The following is a 16,250-nucleotide window of genomic DNA, read 5'->3' as shown; positions in this document are numbered from 1 at the left end:
GCGGTTAACAATAATCACAATAATAAGGATGGAATTTATTAAGGGTTTGCCAAGTGCCAAGCACTGGGCTAAGCAGAGGGGTAGATACAAGATAATCGGATCACATTCTGAGAAGTAGTAAGAACAGATATTTTATACCCATTTTACAAAAGAGAAGAGGCCCGGAGAAGTTAAGTGACATGCCCTAGGTCTCAAAGCACCAAGTGACAGAGCCAGGCCTACAAGCTGAGTCTTCAAATTCCTAAGCTTATGCTCTTTCCACAGGCGGGCACTCAACAGGGTTAGTGATTAAGTCTGGCTCATATTCCAATAGGAGTGGCCAAGATCAGAAGTTTAGCCATTCCTGCCTTTGGAAATCTGACCTCATCTGCCTGAGAGCTGAGGCGGGAACATCTTGAGCACATGGATCATGACTACCAGCAAACCTCTTAATCTCCATATTTCTCAGTTTCCTCAACCGTAAAATGTTTCACAGTAGCAACGTGTGGATCATCTAATTAATGATTAGAAACAGCTTCAAACACACGAAGCACTCTTTAAAAGCTAATTGCTGAATTAGCTACCTGTGCAACAGCAAGTGAGATGGGGAAGGCAAATGTAATAAACCCAGTTGATGCAGTTGAGACTCCTAGACATTTTTTTCTTTCTATGGGATTTAAGTGCTATTTGCCAAGCACAGTTCTAGACGCTTCATGCCTGAAATCAAGTAGAATCACCATAATGTAGTTGAACTCACCTCAGTCTATAGTTGAAATTCCTAACGATTTTTTCTATATATGAGACAGATTGGAAAACTCTAAACCTGGGGTCAGTCACATTAGTTCTAAACTGGAAAACTTTGTTATTCATTCATTCAATCCTATTTACTGAGTGCTTATTGTGTGCCGATCACTCTACTAAGCGCATGGGAAAGTACAATACAGTAATAAACAGTGACAATACCTACCCATAAGGAGCTTACAGTCTAGAGAAGGGAAGCAGACAATACCAATAAATAAAATTGCAGATATGTAAGTGCTTTGGGGCTGGAAGCGGGGAAGAGCAAAGAGAGCCAGTCAAAGCAACGGGAGAAGGGAGTGTTATAAAAATGGGAGGTGAAATTAAGCATATCAAGAAACGCAGTCTCAGAAAGAGGGGATGGACAGCGGGTACACACAAGACCATAGATGATTCAACTAATGGTGAGGGGAGCAATGAGACATAACTCTTGGGATCATGGAAGGGGTTTCAAATATCAGGTCGGACAGAAGAACAGAGTAGAGGTGTGACCAAAATCACCCAAAATCTGGGTGGATGAGGCTGGACTAGATTAGACTTTGGGATGGTTAGCAGGGGTTTTCACTTGCAAAAATCAAATTCATCCTAGAGAATTTTGGGAGAGTTAGCCAAACGATTATGAAAAATAATAGGCTTCATGTCTCATTGTTTTTACTAACAGGCTACAATTAAGAATCTGATGAGACACGTTTCTTAGTCACGACTGAGCAATATTTAAAATCAGTTACTCAATGGTATGTATTCAGCACTTACTTTGTGCAGAGCACCATACTAAGAGCTTGGAAGAGTACAAGAAAATGGAGTTGGTAAACATAATTCCTTGCCCAGAATTTCACTTTACAGTATTTACTTTATAACACTTTAATACTTCAACACAGTAATAACGTATTACTGAATTACTGTGAGAAGCAGTGTCACTTAATGGAAAGAGCCCAGGCTTGGGAGTCAGAAGTCGTGAGGTCTAATCCTGGCTCCGCCACTGGTCAGCTGTGTGACTTTGGGCAAGTCGCTTAACTTCTCTGTGCTTCAGTTACCTCATCTGTAAACTGTGGATGAAGACTGTGAGCCCCAACTGGGACAACCATATAACCTTGTATCTCCCCCAGTGCTTAGAAAAGTGCTTGGCACATAGTAAATGCTTAACAAATGTCATCGTTATTATTTATAGCTCATTTTAGTGCTGAGTAGTCAACTAGACTGTAAGCTCATTGTGGGTAGGGAACATGTTTACTAACTCTGTGATACTATACTCTCCCAAGAGCTTAGTGCAGTGCTCTACACCCAGTAAATGCGCAATAAATGCGACTGATTGAAAAAACAGGCATGCCTCAGACCAATTACAAGACTTTGGGACTGAGAACCCGCCCAAAGAAATGTTGAGAATGATAGTGGGTGACCCAGTGCCACTCTCACCACCCCGGGCCATTCGTGTTCTCTCTGGGCAGTATGAAATGCACACGTTCAAAAGTAATCTCTTAAAAATACATAGAAAATTAGATGAATTTCCCACAGACCTTCAGCGAGGCTTGAAAAATATGGGGAGGGGATATAAATACACATTCGGTATTGTCTACCAATGGCCAGCAAGCAAAGGGAAATATGCAGGGCAGATCACGGTTTTACGATGTAGTTTGGAGTAGAGATCTCAAAGCATTTTCTAGCAAGTACTTTCTGCAAGGACACGTGGGCTGTAATGCAGAAATAAAATGCAAGATAGCTGACATGATTATCCGAGCTGCTTAACATGGGGATTTGATTTAGAGGTAAATCAAGCTTTTGGCAGCACTGTGCTGGACAAGGTCATAAAACTCCTCCTTCTCCTAGGACCAACCAATAGTTTTGAACACCCAGTTGTGCTCTTTGCCTGTCCTCCTGAGAACTTCCAGTTAAAAAGCTGCACACAAAGTATAAACAAAGGCTAAAAAGCACAGGAAACTATACCGAAAACTAGCATATAGTAAGCGCTTAAATACCATAATTATTTTTACCAAAGTCAAAAGGCTGTAGGGTCCCAGAAAATGAAAGCAAATATGTAATACCCGATTCTTCATCGACAGAGTTGAGTGTTCATTTATTTTGTGCTCAAAGTGAGCAAATTGTAAGGATAAAATCCTCAATTCATGTTAAAGACTCTTAGCTTCCCCTCTATGGGGTCTCTAGAAAGTTAGTGGGTCCTCCAGTCCCCTGTGAGCTATGACTACTGTGGTTCAGAAGTCCTTTGAGAATGGACCTCGGAGGGGCTGGGGGCCCACTGATATTAGGAACTACAGGGGGAGGCACTGAAGGTCTAGCAATGTAAGAGCTCCTTTGTTGCCCTTGGGAAAATTCGGTTCAGATATTTTATTGATTGTCTTAGGAACCAACTGCCGTATTTGGTGGTATAGCCTTAGTCTTAAAAGATACAGACTCAGCCCCAAAACTATCCATTTATATAGACACATTTACATACAATAATAATAATGTTGGTATTTCTTAAGCGCTTATTATGTGCAGAGCACTGTTCTAAGCACTGGGGGAGATACAGGGTAATCAGGTCGTCCCACATGAGGCTAATAGTTAATCCCCATTTTACAGATGAGGTAACTGAGGCACAGAGAAGTTAAGTGACTTGCCCACAGTCACAAAGCTGACAAGTGGCAGAGCCAGGAATCGAACTCATGACCTCTGACTCCAAAGCCCAGGCTCTTTCCACTGAGCCACGCTGCTTCCCCTACGTATATATATTTTTTTTTCCAGGATTCCTGTTGGCTGGTCCACCTTGCAGAAAACCACGGATGGTTCCGTGGTCACACATATATGCACATGTAAGAAGGTTTCATCACAATCCCTTCAGCTACTGATTTAGGAAATTACCAAGGTGTGTTAAGGTAAAAAGGATAATTCTATCTAAAACAAATAGACTTCTTAAAAATGCTTTCTATGGTTCAGCTGTAGGTCCAGTGATAAGAGTGTTGCTCTGGGAACCAGGACACCTGGGTTTCGGTCCCAGGTCTGCCTTTAGAGGAATGTTTACTGGGGTTCTGCCATCAGTGAAAGGTTTCTGGCCGGAGAACTAGCCACAACTTTCCAAGATGGACCCACCTGCAGGAATCCTGAAAAAATGCTGGCGAAAACAAACCAAAGACAAAAGCAACTGCTGAAGTAACCACCTCCTGGGTTTGGGGACACAGAGTATAACATCAGCACTCTGCTGCGGTCACTTTGGCCAAAAACAGGTCCCATGTGGGAAACTTCTATGTGTGCATTGGGCTAAAATGCTGCATCCCTGGCCAACTGTTCACATGCTGCACTGCAGGCCCCAGTGGGAAAATCACCAGCAGCAATGAGAGAATGCGAGTGGCACTATCGTCAATTCTTCCACACACATTCCTGGTCATGATGCCTCACATCTGGCTCACGTGTCAGTCTCGATGGGAGATTCTATCATTCATAATACTGAAAGTTATGAATTGGTGGTGTATAATATTTCTGCACTTGGCAGCTTGAGCCCATTCATTCATTCAGTCGCATTTATTGAGCACTTACTGTGTGCAGAGCAAGAAAAGAAATGAGTTCACACTTCTCCGCCATTAGCTAGTAAGCACCTCAAAGCCAGGAATCTTGCTTTTTCCAATTTATGTTTCCAATCAAGCACAATTCTCAAATGCAGGTAGTGCCTGCCGACTGGATTTCGCACCCATTCCTTACTTTCATCATCAGCAGGTAGGCTATTCACCCCTGGACCCAATTCACATCCATAAAAAAGGTCTACTGACCTGCCCCACATCCGAGATGCCAAATTGGGATTCCCAACAAACTGGAGGGGTAAAAGCCAACTCAGTCTTCAGAAGTCCCTCTTGCAGAAGGCATTGGGGTCCATACGTGTCTCACTGTGATTATTGTTAATGGTTTGATTCATCTTGGGGCATGAAGTCGAACCTTAAACATGGCATTACTAGGATATTTTAAACTGAGCCTCTCAATCCTTCCGGTTGCTTCCTGGGATGTATAAATCAGGATTCTATTCCATTTGGTTTTTCTTCAATTAAAGAGAATTGGGGTTTGATGAATGTGATTTAGCAAGCAAAGCCTGGTTACTCTTTACCTGCACCCAGAGTAAACTAATTACCTGCCTCGACACTTTGTTATTGATACCTGCAGGTTGGAAAAACTGGGCATCTCTACCCTGCACAAAGCAGTGGCTCAGTTCTTGATGCTGATAATGAAGAAAGTGAAATTCTTGATGCTTATTCCCAGGTCAAAAAAAAATTATAAAGTTATTGAAGGTCCAGGTGGCATAAACATAATTCATACAGTTGTTATCTTAAATAAGTTTTTATAACCAGGGCAGGGCAATGAGGTGGTATGTTAGCCTTTTTCCATTCGTTACTCATTTTTTTAAAAGCACACCCCAACCGCACTGAGTAAAAAGAACAACTTGACGAACCAGCTTTTCTGGTACATTCAAATTAAATAGCATTCAACTTCCGAAGAATTAAATGAGCCATTTTTTTACAGCAATTTCATCACACTCTTTTTAACAGGTCCCTTTCCCTCCTGCTCCTCTGGTCTGTGCTTCCCTTCTGTTAATTTCTTTCTGGTCGCAAAACTCAACACATACAGTTCAGACTACAGTGGAGTGGAAGTTTTCTTACCTACTTTCTTACACCTAAAAATTGAGGATTAACTGTTCTCAGGCATTCAGACCACACCTTGCAGGGTATAATGTAATTTATCTTGACAAAATCAGCCTAAAAACAACATGCACCACTTTTTTTTGAAAAATAAACTGCTAAACACCCATGTTTTTGAAATCTGGGGATATTTGACACTCTGTATTCTGGCCTCAGGGCACTCATTTTTTTTAGAAAAATAATGAATTTTTTTTGTGTGTCAAACTTCCTCTGCACTGCCACTGATTTCAAAGTTTCAAAATAAATAAGTTTATAGAGAAGATTTAAACACAGAAATGTAGTAAGACATCCCGCTTTTTTATGGTATTTGGTGCCAGGCACTGCTCTGAGTGCTGGGGTAGACACATGTTAATCAGCTTGGACGCAGTCCGTGTCCCATAAGGGGTTCACAGTCTTAATTCCCATTTTACAGATGAGGTAACTGGGGCACAGAGAAGTGAAGCGATTTGCCCAAGGTCACACAGGAGACAAGTGGCAGAGCTGGATTGGAACCCATGTCCTTCTGATTCCCAGGCCTGTGCTCTATCCACTAGGTCATGCTGCTTGACAGTAAGAGATCACAAGGGTACTCTACAGAGTACTTCAGTTTATGATGAGAAGGGAGAAGAAAGGAATCACACCATGGCAACCAGACAGGCATTGAATTTGTTTTCGCAAGAGTGGTGATGGAAGGCGCTGAACCATCCGCACCCTCTCGCCCAGACATTTCTATATAACTAACAGTGCACATGTACCTCATCTGGCAGTCAAACCCGGGCATGAGCCTAGCAAACCAGCACTTCCATATGCAAGGACCACAATAATAATGTTGGTATTTGTTAAGCGCTTTCTATGTGCAGAGCACTGTTCTAAGCGCTGGGGTAGATACAGGATAATAAGGTTGTCCCACGTGAGGCTCACAGTTAATCCCCATTTTAAAGATGAGGTAACTGAGGCACAGAGAAGTTAAGTGACTTGCCCACAGTCATACAACTGACAAGTGGAAGATCCGGGATTCGAACCAATGACCTCTGACTCCGAAGCCCAGGCTCTTTCCACTGAGCCACGAGGGCCTGCAATGGAGGGGATGCTAATTAATGGGATCTAGCCCCCCCTTCCCAACACTTATTTTGAAAGGAGGTAAGGAGCTCTTGGAGGAAAAAAAAAAACCTTTGGGAACTGGTGTCTACCCTCCTGATTCATCTTAGCTTGAAAGAAGGGAAAGTGGACAGGAGAAAGGAACACCATACAAAACAAACTCTGCAAACCTTTCACATTCCCCTTCTCCAACTATGGTACTTTGCTGCTTTTCCAAACAAAGAGTAAATGTAATTTGCTAGGTTCAAACCTAGGTTCTCCTCCCTCCTTGGTTATCAGAGTCTGTAAATAAGCATTCTACAATAAGTACTAAGGGAGGGCAATCATGTAAACAGGTAGATGATACCAGTGTGAGTGGAGAAAAACATGTTGCACAGGAATTACCACACGGTTTGAATGGCAGCCTGCCTAAAGCCACATGGCTCTGGGATCTTTGTAAAATTACCACCTTATATCCCGTGAGTAAACTAAGTGCCTCTCTCATGCCCTGAATAAATATTTAGTGATTATCCCTGGCGTTTTATAAGTCTGAAGTTCAGATTCTAGCTTTAACTAATGACATAGCAGTTTCTCCCCAGGCATTAAGACAAGTTAAATGGCAGTCAGGTTACTCTTAAGGCTCAAGGAGAATTAACTTTGTTCTCGCATGCCACAGAAAACTTCAACTTTTACCAATTATCGTTGCACTATCAGCAGTCGATTGTTTCTTGGAGTAGAGTCGCTGCCGTTGCTGCCATCTCTAAATATGATTTAAAATGTTTGGAAAGCTGTTTATTACATTTTTGTCTTAGGGCAGGCTTAACAATGGCTTCTACTGCTCTTTCCACTGTAACTGACCTTCCTTTCTTTCTTCACACAGGGGCTCTTTAATTGCATGAGATTAGGATTATTTCTGGGATTAAAATTACTTCACCGAAAAAGAAATTTAACTTGAGAGGCCAAAGTACAAAACTGGATCAACCACTAAGAAGAGCCAAGAAAAGCGAAGAGATGATCACGAGTGGGTCAGTACAACTTATTTCAAAGTCAATAATGTTTCAGTGCCTCTAAATGGCAAGGAACACTGTAGCCTGAATCGCAAGCATTTGGCTGGATTGCTATTAATAATAGTCTGGAGTTGTGAAAGCTTACTCATTACCAAGATCTGATAGGCTACAGCAGAGGTCTGGAGAGTGCAAATACCACACAAATCACCCTTCAACAACATGAACCTGGAAGAATCATCTTTTCTTCATTTGCATAACTTTAAATTCGTCCCATTCGCATTACCCAAAGAAGAGGTTTGTGGATGAGTGGTCCCAGAAGATTGCTATTTAACATTTATTGAGCACCAACAATGAATTCTGAATCAGCATGGGACAAGAAATAAAATTTGCATGTTCAGCAATATGCAAAGTCGGGGGTAAATCCTCCCTTCTTGTCTTGTTCTTAAACTTCACTTGATATGAGCTACTGGGATGCAACCATGGAAAATATTTCAATGTCACATAGAAGTCATCTTTCGATTATCTTTTTTTTTAATGGTATTTGTTAAAACCTATGTGCCCGACAATGTTCTAAGCACTGGGGTGGATACAAGCTCGTCATGTTGTCCTACATGGGGCTCGCAGCATTAATCCCCATTTTACAGATGAGATAACTGTAGTGAGAAGTGATTTTCTCAGGGTCACAGCAGACAGGTGAAGGAACTAGGTTTAGAACCCAGCCATGTTTTATTTCTTTTAAGTACCGGTGCTGACTGGCAAGGCTGAAATACCTGATCCAATGATTCCAGATTCTAGATTATGAAAATGAGAACAAGATGTGGCATTTTGTGAAACTCCTTCTTTAGTATTCAAACAAGCTCACCTTTACTAATCCACCCGCCACACTCAGAACAAAGTGCGGAAAGTAAAGAACAGAGATTTTACCTAACATCTAAGATAAATAGCTGTTCACCCAACATAAGTGCTTAATTGCAAACCTGTTCAGCAAATGGGATATGAAGGCAGGCAGTATTTTGTGTTTTGAACTAAATATCCCAGGATGCCCTTTCAATTATCCAGAAAAGCCAAGAAACTGATATACTGGTCATTCTTTAACAAGTTTTTTCATTATCCAGGGTTCCTTGGGCTTATTACCCTGAATGACCAACTGCAACAATTTCAATCTACCAAAAGGTAAAACACACACTCTTCCCACTCCAACATCTATTAACTGCTTCTAAACAACAAAACCTTTTTGCCCTTTCTCCCCCCATAATGAGAGTAATTTCCCTGGAGTCATCGCAGCTTGAGAATACTTTTAAGATCATGGTGATAATTTGAATTATTATATGCCCTTTCATAGACATGCTCTTTCCAATGTCAACTTTGGCTTCACTGACACTGTCCTCTCCCAGTTCTCCTACTGCTCCGGTTGCTCCTTCTCAGTCTCATTTGCGGGCTTCTCCTCTGCTCCCCACTGCCTAACTGAGGGGGTGCCTGAAGGCTCACTTCTGGGTCCCCTTCAATTCTCCATTTACACCTACTCCCTTGGAGAACTCATTTGCTCCCACACCTTCAACTACTCTCCTCTGCAGGTGATTTCTAAAAACTACCTCTCTCCTTCTCTGCAGTCTTGCATTTCCTCCTGTCTTCAGGGGATCTCTACTTGGATATCCCACCTGCACTTCAGGTTTAACCTTTCCAAAACAGAACTCCTCATTTTCCACACAAACCCTGACCACTCCCTGACTTTACCACCCTCCCTGTCTTACAAGCCTGTAACCTTGGCATTGTCCTCAACTCATCTCTCATTCAGCACACACATTCAATCCAGTCGATTCTACCTTAACGTCACTAGAATCTCAACTACTGCAGCAGCTTCTGCTCTGACCTCCCTGTCTGTCTCTCCCCTCTCCATCCATATTTCACCCTGTTGACTGGACCATTTTTCTAAAAAAATCATTCAGTCCTTATGTCCCAACTTCTCAAACACCTCCGATGGTTGCCCATTCACCTCTGCATCAAACTCCAAACTGCTGAAGACACTCCCTTCAGTTCTCTCTCCTACCTTACCTTGCTTCTCTCCTACTACAACCTGATCAACGCCCTCTGTTCCTCTAATACTATCCTGCTCTCTGTACTTGTCTCATCTATCCTGTTGCTGATCCCTTGCCCACAACCTCCCTGGGACCCGGCACTCCCTCCTTCTTCATTTCTGACAGTCCAACATTCTCCCTTTCAAAACCCTCCTAAAATCACACAGCATCTGAGTGCTTGCAATGTGTAGAGCACTGAAATTAGCGCTTGGGAGACATGTTATGAGCTGGCAGACATGTTTCCTACCCCAATGAACCCTAGAGGATTTCTCTCCCCTCCGTCTTGCCCGTTCATTTGACTGTATACCCCTAAAGCACTTTAATACTCACCCCAGGCCCCCAACACTTACGTACATAGTCTTATATTCTATTTCCTCCATCTGCAGTTTATTTTATTATCCGTCCCCCACCATAGACTGTAAACTCCTTGTGGGCATGGATCGCATCATTCGGATATCTTATATTGTTCTTTTCCAAGTGCTTAGTGCAGAGCTCTGCAGAGTAACTGCTCAACAAATATTAATTAAATCAATTGCCCTGGATCACAGATCAAGAAATCATGGAGTTTGACAGGTGTTCTGTCTTCCCAATTTACTCCTGTAATAGCCCTAGACCTCACTTCCTCCCTTAAAGGCACTACAGCAGAAGAGGGTAATAAAGTAGTCCAAATGTCTGGGGAACCTAAAAATAGATTACCTTTGTGTAAAAATAGATTACCTTAGTGTACTTTACTGATCATTTCAGGCTACATTCCTGCTAAGTGTATTTCATTTTCCACAGTAAAGTGTATTTGAGAAGTAACTTCTGAGTTTTAATACCAACAGCTCTTTGGAATGGAAATGAAACAGTTTTCTTAGAGGTTTTTTTAGTTGTTGTTTCAAAATGAGAGATGTCGTTCTGGGAATTCTGATATCCTACTGAGTAAATTCATCCAAGCAATTCTTTTTCTTTTCTACATTAACCTCAGCACACTCTGAACATCAAGAGCACTTTTGAGGTCTTTAATAACAAGCCAAAAGTTTCTCAAAATAGTAAAACTAGGCACCTTCAATGTACTGACCTTTCTATTCACTTTAAAACATAAAAATGCCACTCTCACCAAACATGCTGACTTTATGCTAACACCTTTCTGGTACAGATCACCAACTCCTAGGCCTCTGCCAGGCATCCACATGCTTATTAATAATAATGTTGATATTTGTTAAGCGCTTACTATGTGCAGAGCACAGTTCTAAGCGCTGGGGTAGATCCAGGGTCATCAGGATGTCCCACGTGAGGCTCATGCTCTTCATCCCCATTTTACAGATGAGGTAACTGAGGCCCAGAGAAGTGAAGTGACTGGCCCACAGTCACACAGCTGACAAGTGGCAGAGCCGGGATGCGAACCCGTGACTTCCGACTCCCAAGCCCGTGCTCATTCCACTGAGCCACGCTGTTTCTCTGTGCTTAAGAAAAGGTAGACCACGTAAGATCAAGTTCTGTGCATGTTTATAAGCCTGTAGATAACTTCAACACTAATTTCCCATCCTTCAGGCTAAACAGTTGGGAGACTAGATAGGAAATCCCATCTCATTTCTTTTAGAACAAGTCTCCAATAGAATGGTCATGATAATGTTGGTATTTGTTAAGCGCTTACTAAGTGCAGAGCACTGTTCCAAGCGCTGGGGTACATACAGGGTAATCAGGTTGTCCCACATGAGGCTCACAGTCTTAATCCCCATTTTACAGATGAGGGAACTGAGGTACAGAGAAGTTAAGTGACTTGCCCAGAGTCACACAGCTGCCAAGTGGCAGAGGCAGGATTCGAGCCCATGACCTCTGGCTCCCAAGCCCGGGCTCTTTCCACTGAGCTACGCTGCTTCCTGTCATGGTCATGTTTAGTCTCGCCAGCTTCAAAGCCATATGAGTTGTAATTTTAATAAGAGGCCTTCCCCCATTCAGCCCTCCTTTCCCCTACTCCCCATCCTGTGTCACGTACGCACTTGGATCTGTACCCTCGATATTCACTCCAGCATCAACCCCACAGCCCTTCTGTATGTATATTTGTGATTTTTTTTTTGGACATTAATGACTGCCTCCCCCTCTAGTCTGTAAGCTCCTTGTGGTTAGGGAACGTTTCTACCAACTCTGTTATACTGTACCCTCCCAAGAACTTAGTACAGTGCTCTGAGCTTAGTAGGCGCTCCATAAATACCATTGCTTGATTTTAACAACTGACGAGCTTTTTTTCCTTACTAAACTTTCTTCAACTTTTCCTCCACCCAGGCTCCAACCTGGTCACACATCAATTGGTAGTTTTAATAGGAACAGAAAGTGAGGGCTGAGCGTTGATCTTCCAGGTGAAGCAGCACATCTTAGCGCCAAAAGCACGGGCCTGGGAGTCAGAAATCGTGGGTTCTAATCCCGGCTCTGCCACGTGTCCGCTGTGTGACCTTGGGCAAGTCATTTAACTTCTCTGTGCCTCAGTTACCTCATCTGTAAAATGGGAATTCAGACTGGGACGCCCATGTGGGACAGGGAATGTGACCAACCCGATTACCTTTGTCCTTCCCAGCGCTTAGAACAGTGCTTGGCACCTAGTAAGCACTTAACAAATAGCATAATAATAGTAATTATGATCGTTATTATCTCTGCACCCTATCCTGCATCCCCTCAGTTACCTCATCTGTAAAACTGTGGTTATTAATTATTATTATGAATAATAGTATTTAAGTAGTATTTAAGTATTTAAGTACTTTAGGTGCCAAGCACTAAGTACTAGAGTAGATACAAGGTAACAAGGTTGTCCCACACTGGCCTCACAGTCTTCATCCCCATTTTAGAGAGGAGATAACTGAAGCACAGAGAAGTGAAGTGGCTTCCCCAAGGTCACACAGCAGACAAATGGCAGAGCTGGGATTAGAACCCACCTCCTCTGACTCTCAAGCCCAGGCTCTTGCCACTAGTCCACGATGCTTCTCCTGAGCCCGCTGAGAAGCAGCGTGGTTCAGTGGAAAGAGCCCGGGCTTGGGAGTCAGCGGTCGTGGGTTCGAATCCCAGCTCTGCCACTTGTCAACTGTGTGCAAGTCACTTAACTTCCCTGTGCCTCAGTTACCTCATCTGTAAAACGGGGATTAACTGTGAGCCTCATGTGGGAAAACCCGATTACCCCGTATCTACCCCAGGGCTTAGAACCATGCTCCGCACATAGTAAGCGCTTAATACCAACATTATTATTATTATGAATCTGTGTGCCTCTATTACTTCCTCCTGAAAATGGGGATTAAGACTGTGAGCCCCACATGGGACAACCTCACTACCTTGCACCTCCCCCAGCGCTTAGAACAGTGCTCGGCACCTAGTAAGCGCTTAACAAGTGCCATCATCCTTCTTATTGAGTGTGTGCCTCAATTACTTCCTCTGGAAAATGGGGATTAAGACTGTGAGCCCCACGTGGGACAACCTCATTACCCTGGATCTCCCCCAGTGCTTAGAACAGTGCTCGGCACCTAGTAAGCACTTAACAAGTACCATCACCTTATTATTCTGATTCTCTGTGCCTCAACTACTTCCCCTGTGAAATGGGGAGCCCCACGTGGGACAACCTCATTACCTTCATTCATTCGATCGTATTTATTGAGTGATTACTATGTGCAGAGCACTGTTCTAAGTGCTTGGAATGTACATGGGCCAACCTCATTACCTTGGATCTCCCCCAGCACTGAGAAGTGGCACCTAGTAAGCGTTCAACAAGTACCATCATCCTTATTATTATTATTATTGTGCCTCAGTTACCTCCTCTGTAAATTGGGAATTAAGACTGTGGTTACTTAAATACGCTGAGCCGCGGGAAGCAGCGTGGCTCCGTGGAAAGAGCCCAAGCCCGGGTTTGGGAGTCTGTGGTCATGGGTTCTAATCCCGCTTCGGGCGAGTCACTTCACTTCTCTGGGCCTCAGTCACCTCATCTGGTAAATGGGGATGAAGACTGTAAGCCCCATGCGGGACCACCTCATCACCTTGTATCCCCCCCGCAGCGCTTAGAACAGGGCTTGGCATATAGTAGGCGCTTAACAAATACCATTATTATTATTATTATAGAAGGGGGAAGACAGACATCAAAACAAGTGAATGGGCATCAATATAAATAGAATTATAGGTATAGAAGCAGCGTGGCTCAGTGGAAAGAGCACGGGCTGGGGAGTCAGAGGTCATGGGTTCAAATCCCAGCTCTGCCGCTTGTCGGCTGTGTGATTTTGGGCCAGCCACTTAACTTCTCTGTGCCTCAGTTCCCTCAACTGTAAAATGGGGATGAAGACTGTGAGCCCCACGTGGGACCACGTGATGATCTGGTAACCCCCCCGGCACTTAGAACAGTGCCTTGCACATAGTAAGCGCTTAACAAATGCCATCATCATTATTATTATTGTAAGCTGTGTGACTATGGGCAGGTCACTTAACTTCACTGGGCCTCAGTGACCTCATCTGGAAAATGGGCATGAAGACTGTGAGCCCTACATGGAACAGCCTGATCACCTTGTATATTCCCAGCGTTCAGAACAGTGCCTGCCACTTGTCAGCTGTGTGACTGTGGGCAAGTCACTTTAACTTCTCTGTGCCTCAGTGACCTCATCTGTAAAAGGGGGATGAAGACTGGGAGCCTCACGAGGGACAACCTGATGACCCTGCATCTCCCCCAGCACTTAGAACAGGGCTCTGCACATAGGAAGCGCTTAAGAAATACCGACATTATTATTATTAAATACCGTAATTACAACTACCCTTACTCTGCTGGATAATGGGGTAAGGGGGGAGAAAGGGAGGGAGAAGAAGGAAGATTGTCAGTCTTATAATAATAATGTTGGTACTTGTTAAGCGCTTAGTATGTGCAGAGCACTGTTCTAAGCGCTGGGGTAGATACAGGGTCATCAGGTTGTCCCACGTGAGGCTCACAGTTAATCCCCATTTTACAGATGAGGGAACTGAGGCACAGAGAAGTTAAGTGACTCGCCCACAGTCACACAGCTGACAAGTGGCAGAGCCGGGAGTCGAACCCATGACCTCCGATTCCGAAGCCCAGGCTCTTTCCACTGAGCCACGCTGCTTATGTGGGCCCACCTGATGACCCTGTATCCAGCGCTTAGAACAGTGCTCTGCACACAGGAAGCACTTAACAAATACCAACATTATTATTTTTAGTATTAAATACCATAATTACGATTACCCTTACTCTTCTGGATAATGGAGCAAGGGGAGAGAAAGGGAGGGAGAAGAAGGAAGACTGTGAGCCTCAAGTGGGTCAACCTGATGACCCTGGATCTCCCCCAGCGCTTAGAACAGTGCTCTGCACATAGAAAGTGCTTAACTTAATGAATACCAACATTATTATTAATATTATTATTAAATACCGTAATTAGGACCACCCTGACTCTGCTGGATCATGGAGCAAGGGGAGAGAAAGGGAGGGGGAAGAAGGAAGACTGTGAGCCTCAAGTGGGTCAACCTGATGACCCTGGATCTCCCCCCAGAGCTTAGAACAGTGCTCGGCACATAAAAAGTGTTTAACTTAACGAATACCAACATTACTATTATTATTAAATACCGTAATTAGGACCACCCTGACTCTGCTGGATCATGGAGCAAGGGGAGAGAAAGGGAGGGGGAAGAAGGAAGACTGTGAGCCTCAAGTGGGACAATCTGATGACCCTGGATCTCCCCCCAGCGCTTAGAACAGTGCTCGGCACATAGAAAGTGCTTAACTTAACGAATACCAACATTACTATTATTATTATTATTAAATACAGTAATCATGACCCCCCTGACTCTGCTGGATCATGGAGCAAGGGGAGAGAAAGGGAGGAGGAAGAAGGAAGACTGTGAGCCTCCAGTGGGACAACCTGATGACCCTGCATCTCCCCCAGCGCTTAGCACAGTGCTCTGCACCTAGGAAGCGCCTAACCAATAGCACCACGATTGTCAGGAGGGAGGAGAGGAGGGCGGGGAGCTGGGCGGCCGCAGACTCACCTGCGATTCATAGGCCTGACTCGGACGGCCACTTTGACCGATGCCATGGCTCATCCCTGCCCCCCCGGCCGCCCCCTGCGCACACCTTCCCCCTAACGCTCTGCCACCGCCGCCGCCGCCTCCTCCTGCAAGGCCTCCGCCCTGCGCCCCGGCAGAAGGACGGACGGCGCTTCTGCGCATGCGCCGGTCCCGGCTCCGGCTCCCGATCCGCGATCCGCGCTCCGGGATCCGCTTGCGACCGAAGGCGGAGGGACCGGGGGGGGCGGGGCGGAGGCGCCTCTGTCGCCATGGAAACAGGCGCGCGGCCTCCGCCCAGCCACGTGGCCCCGCTTGGCACCATTCTAATAATATAATAATTATAAATAGTTATCATCTAGACTCATAAATATTAATTATTTATACTATGCAGTGTAAATATTAATTATTCATTCTATAATAATAATAATCCCGCCTCTGCCACTTGGCAGCTGGGGGACCGTGGGCCGGTCACTTCGCTTCTCTGGGCCTCAGTTTCCTCATCTGTAAAATGGGAATGAAGACTGTGATTTTTTCCCCCCCCCGCCCCCAACCCCCAAACATACGTGGGACAATCTGATTACTTTGTATCTAACCAGCGTGGCTCTGTGGAAAGAGCCCGGGCTTGGGAGTCACAGGTCATGGGT

The 16,250-nt window shown here is 44.4% G+C and overlaps 1 protein-coding gene across 6 annotated transcripts in view; it reads right to left on the bottom strand.

The window, feature by feature from the left end:
- KIF16B (kinesin family member 16B) overlaps positions 1-15,722 on the bottom strand; it is a 212,348-nt gene extending 196,626 nt beyond the window's left edge. For 2 of the 6 annotated variants that reach the window (XM_029072597.2, XM_029072598.2), the window contains exon 1: positions 15,589-15,722. In XM_029072597.2, coding sequence (XP_028928430.1) covers positions 15,589-15,635 — 47 coding nt within the window. In that variant the 5' untranslated portion in view covers positions 15,636-15,722. The remainder of the gene's footprint in view (positions 1-15,588) is intronic. The other 4 variants (XM_029072601.2, XM_029072602.2, XM_029072599.2 and 1 more) reach the window with 3 other exon arrangements.
- Between the last annotated feature and the right edge of the window lie 528 nt (positions 15,723-16,250).

This window comes from Ornithorhynchus anatinus, chromosome 9, assembly GCF_004115215.2.
Source record: "Ornithorhynchus anatinus isolate Pmale09 chromosome 9, mOrnAna1.pri.v4, whole genome shotgun sequence".
NCBI lineage: Eukaryota > Metazoa > Chordata > Mammalia > Monotremata > Ornithorhynchidae > Ornithorhynchus > Ornithorhynchus anatinus.
The sequence above is the reverse complement of the archived record's forward strand: the minus strand, read 5'-3'. Positions and strand labels throughout refer to the sequence as shown.